We start from the raw sequence: 4,137 nt of genomic DNA on the forward strand, positions 1-4,137 counted from the left end.
ATAGTAAACAACAATAATGCTCGAATCGTAGCAATAAATTAAATCAATCAACCAGCACTGGGGATACAAAGAAAGAAAAATTAGTCCCTGCCCTCGAGAAGCTTACATTCTACTGGAAGGAGACACCACGTACGTGTATAAAAAATAGGAAAACAGTAATATTGAATAAGAAATAATTTGCTTATTTACTTCCTTTGAATGCTGGTGGCTGAGGAAAGTTAGGTTTAATTAGACAAGGACAGATGCATAGATGAGATATGGAGATTCTCAAATAACTTTCAAGGGCTTTAGAAGTTGATGGTATTGGTATTTATTGTATGAAATTTCTCTTCAAACTCTTGACTTTCTTTTATTTTCCTTAGCATGGGGGTTTCACCGTATTATTCTTATCAGAAGTGATTAGACTCTATTTGGGGCTCACAAATGTAACAAAGAGGAGGTAAAAGGGAACAGGTGGAGAAAAGGGGATGAACTTTTTTTTTTAAAGTGTAATACTGTTTATTTTGCTTCAAAAGACATTTCAGCATTCTAAACATACAAAAAAAAACCCCAAAAGGTTCCAAATTGTGTTTAAGAACAGACTTTTTTGTTTTTTTTTTTCCCTTGCACCACTGCCCTGGCTTTCTGTTTGACTGATACAAGGCAGAGCTCTACAATTTCGATTTAAAACTACTGCACTTCAACTAAAAGAAAACCGAAAATCCAGACACTTTTCTCATGCCAGCTGACCCCCACCCCCCTCTTGTGACACCTAAGAATGGGAGCTGGGTGCTATTTTACTATATATACAGAAAGACAACTTTTAAGCTAAATGGACACCCACTGCAGTGTATCTGCAATCTACCCTCATGGTGTAGGCTTTGGGTCGCAGCCCCCTAGGAAAGGCAGATGAGCCTCATGCCCCCTTCAAGCCTGTACCCCAAGAATCTGTCTAGGGGTGTGGGGTTTTTTGTTGTTTTTACAAACTATAGATATGTACAGTTTATAACCCAGAATTTTCTAGCCAATAACCATATAGTTAAACACCACCTTACAAATTAAAATAATGCCTGAAAACATTTGTAAATGCTTTTGTTTTATACCAACGACAAAAGTGCACAGAGTGAGGAGAACACGAGAACGCCTCTTCGTTTTTAAAAATGTTTGGAATTATGTACAACTTTGATACAGTTTCTGGGTGCTCCGAGATACCCATGGCCACTTCATGTAAACCAGTTACAATGTCTATCTAGAAGCACTTTTGAGAAGTTATGTGATCAGAAGCCAATTAAGCCTAATGAGGGCAATCGACACCATCACAAAGGAGAGGTGTTTCATTTAAAGGTGTTTCCCCTACTCTATGGTATTCACATGGAGACAGAATATGGTACAGTTTCATTCGTCATCTTCTTCATCCTCCTCCTCCTCCTCGTCTTCCTCGTCCTCCTCGTCTTCCTCCTCTACCTTTTTCCGGGCAGCTTTAGCCGCCCCCTTTGCCCCATCGAACTTCCCTTTCGACTTATAATCTGCGACATCCTTCTCGTATTTCTCCTTCAGTTTGGCTGCCTTATTATTATAAGGTTGCTTCTCATTGTCACTCAGATTGTTCCACATTTCACCAAGCTTCTTTGCCACATCCCCAATGGATATGCCAGGGTTTGTAGACTTGATCTTGGGACGAAATTCTGAACAGAACAGGAAGAAGCCAGACGGTGGCCGTTTACGTGCATTAGGATCCTTCTTCTTTTTGCCACCTTTTGCTGGTCCATAGTCTTTCATTTCTCTATCATATCGTACCTTATCAGCTTTTGCCATCTCATCAAACTTGAATTTCTCTTTCCCCGACATAGTCTTCCACCTCTCAGAACACTTTTTAGAAAACTCTGCAAAGTTAACAGGAACCTCTGGATTCTTCTTCTTATGCTCTTCCCGGCAAGTCTGCACAAAGAAGGCGTAAGCAGACATCTTGCCCTTCGGTTTCTTGGGGTCACCTTTAGCCATGGTGAACTCTGTATTGTTCGCCAGTCTGGGCAGCGCAGGGCACGACGCTCGGCTAAGCACTCCCCCAACCTCGCGCTAGCTGACTCCACGAGAGCCGCCTGGGGGGATGAACTTTTTATGTAGAAATTGGGCAGGAGTTGAAAGAGATGAGAAGGACAGAGAGGGTTAAAGAGAATATGTGTACTCATGAGGAAGTGATTGCCTAAACTACTGAAAGACAGGAAAAAATGAGGCAGCCTGGGTATACAAGAGCCTCCTGGGGGAGGTTTGGTGGAGGGAAGGATGTGGCGAAGAAGATTTGGGTCAGGCAATTCCCCTTGCGGGCCATCAGCCCAGGATAGCTTGGTTACTGTCCCAAAATGGGTCAGTGGGGGAGGGGAGAAAGTTGTTCCCTGTTTCCTGATCTTGAGTGTCAACCAAGAGGGGAGGACCTGAGGACACAGAGATAAAACAAGATTGTTCCTATCTCCTCTCTCTGACCTAAGGGTCATGCAAGGGGGATACCATCCTAGCTGGTTAGAGCCATGGCTAGCAGGAGGTAATTTTGACCAGAAACAACCAGGGAATTCAGATAGAAAAGAACTTTAGATCGCTAGAGATTAAAGTAGGAAGAAGTATCAAAGTTTTGTCCTAGTCTAGAGGGGGTAAGCAGGGCAGTCTATTCAGAAGAACCATTTCCTCATGGATCAGGCCCTAGAGCAGGGACCAGTATGTTCCTAAAGCATAAGTTGGTTCTTTAAAACTAATATTTTCTGTAGATACAAATTCCACTCTAGGTCAGTTCATGACGAATCAATCCTGTTTATCTTCTCTCTCCCCAAAGTGGTGCCTGGGTAGTGTGCTTCTCACTAGAGTAATCAATTCCCACTGAAAATATTGGGGTTTGGATGCACACTTCTGCTCTTTGAAAATTTTTATATTTATTGGTTTTTTTAAACTTATGCTCCCAACCCCATTAGAACCCTCCATATAGCAAGTAAATAACCACCCAAAACAAATTGATCATATCTGAAAACATATTCCTCATTCTGCAAAATTCATCTACCACTTCTCTTCTGAGAATCAGAAGGCATATTTCAAAGTCAGTACTCTGAAATTAGGATTAGTCTCTCCATTTATAGAGTTCTGATGTCATTAGTTGTTTTCATTTATGTGATTATGGTTCTTTTTTTTGAAAATAACATATTTATTGTATACTTATAACAGTTTGGATATAACAGAACTTGATTTTTCACATATAATTCTATTTTCCTTTCAAACATTGTTTATGGAAACTTTCTCTTTGTATATGTGATTGTGAAATTAAAATTTTAAAAAATGCTCTAGTCTCATAATCAGACAGAAATAAAAAATAAATTATGTGATAATTTCATCAAAATAGTAGGATATCAAGTTAATTCATTAAATAATCTTTATATTACTGCCAAAATTTAGAATGAAGAGATATAAAAAGAAATTTAAAAAAAATATAAAATATACAAACACTTTTATGGATCAAATCTTTTTTCATAAATGTATTTTTTATTTTTAGTTTATAACACTCAGTTCCACAAGTTTTGGGGTTCCAAATTTTCTCTCCCTCCCTCTCCTCCTCCCGGCCCCCTAAGATGGCATGTAATCCAATGTAGGTTCTACATATACCTTCACATTGAACTTATTTATATAGTAGTCCAGTTGTAAAGAAGAATTATAACCAATGGAATGAATCATGAGAAAGGAGGAGCAAAACCAAAAAAAAAAAGAGAGAGTAAAAAGTTTACCTCAATCTGCATTAGACTCCATAATTCTTTCTCTGGATGTGCATAGCTTTTTCTGTTGTGAGTCTTTTGGAGCTGTCTTTGAACCTTGCATTGATGAGAGGAGTCAAAGCTATCAAAATTAGTCCTTACAGATACCGTGTGTTTGTAATCGTGTATGATGATCTCCTGGTTCTGCCCCCCTCACTTAGCATGTGATTGTTGTTCTAATGTATTTTGTTCTCCTGGCTCTGGCTACTTTGTTCTGCATAAATTCATGCAAGTTTTCCCAAGTTCCTCTAAATTCTACAAATTTGTTTTCTTACGTATTTCCATATAGGCCTATACCATGGTTTATTCAGCCATTCCCTAGTTGATGGTTGCCAACTTTCTTTCTAGTTCTTTGCTACTACAAAAAAAG

At 39.0% G+C, this 4,137-nt stretch overlaps 1 protein-coding gene across 1 annotated transcript; it reads right to left on the reverse strand.

Moving 5' to 3' along the window:
* Nucleotides 1–483: 483 nt before the first annotated feature.
* LOC118845026 (high mobility group protein B3) lies at nt 484–2,074 on the reverse strand. Its single transcript, XM_036753050.1, has one exon. It carries the CDS (start codon nt 1,978–1,980, stop codon nt 1,375–1,377), a length of 606 nt encoding a protein of 201 aa, XP_036608945.1. The 5' UTR covers nt 1,981–2,074; the 3' UTR covers nt 484–1,374.
* Nucleotides 2,075–4,137: the final 2,063 nt, after the last annotated feature.

This window comes from Trichosurus vulpecula, chromosome 3, assembly GCF_011100635.1.
Source record: "Trichosurus vulpecula isolate mTriVul1 chromosome 3, mTriVul1.pri, whole genome shotgun sequence".
In the NCBI taxonomy this organism is placed as follows: Eukaryota; Metazoa; Chordata; class Mammalia; order Diprotodontia; family Phalangeridae; genus Trichosurus; species Trichosurus vulpecula.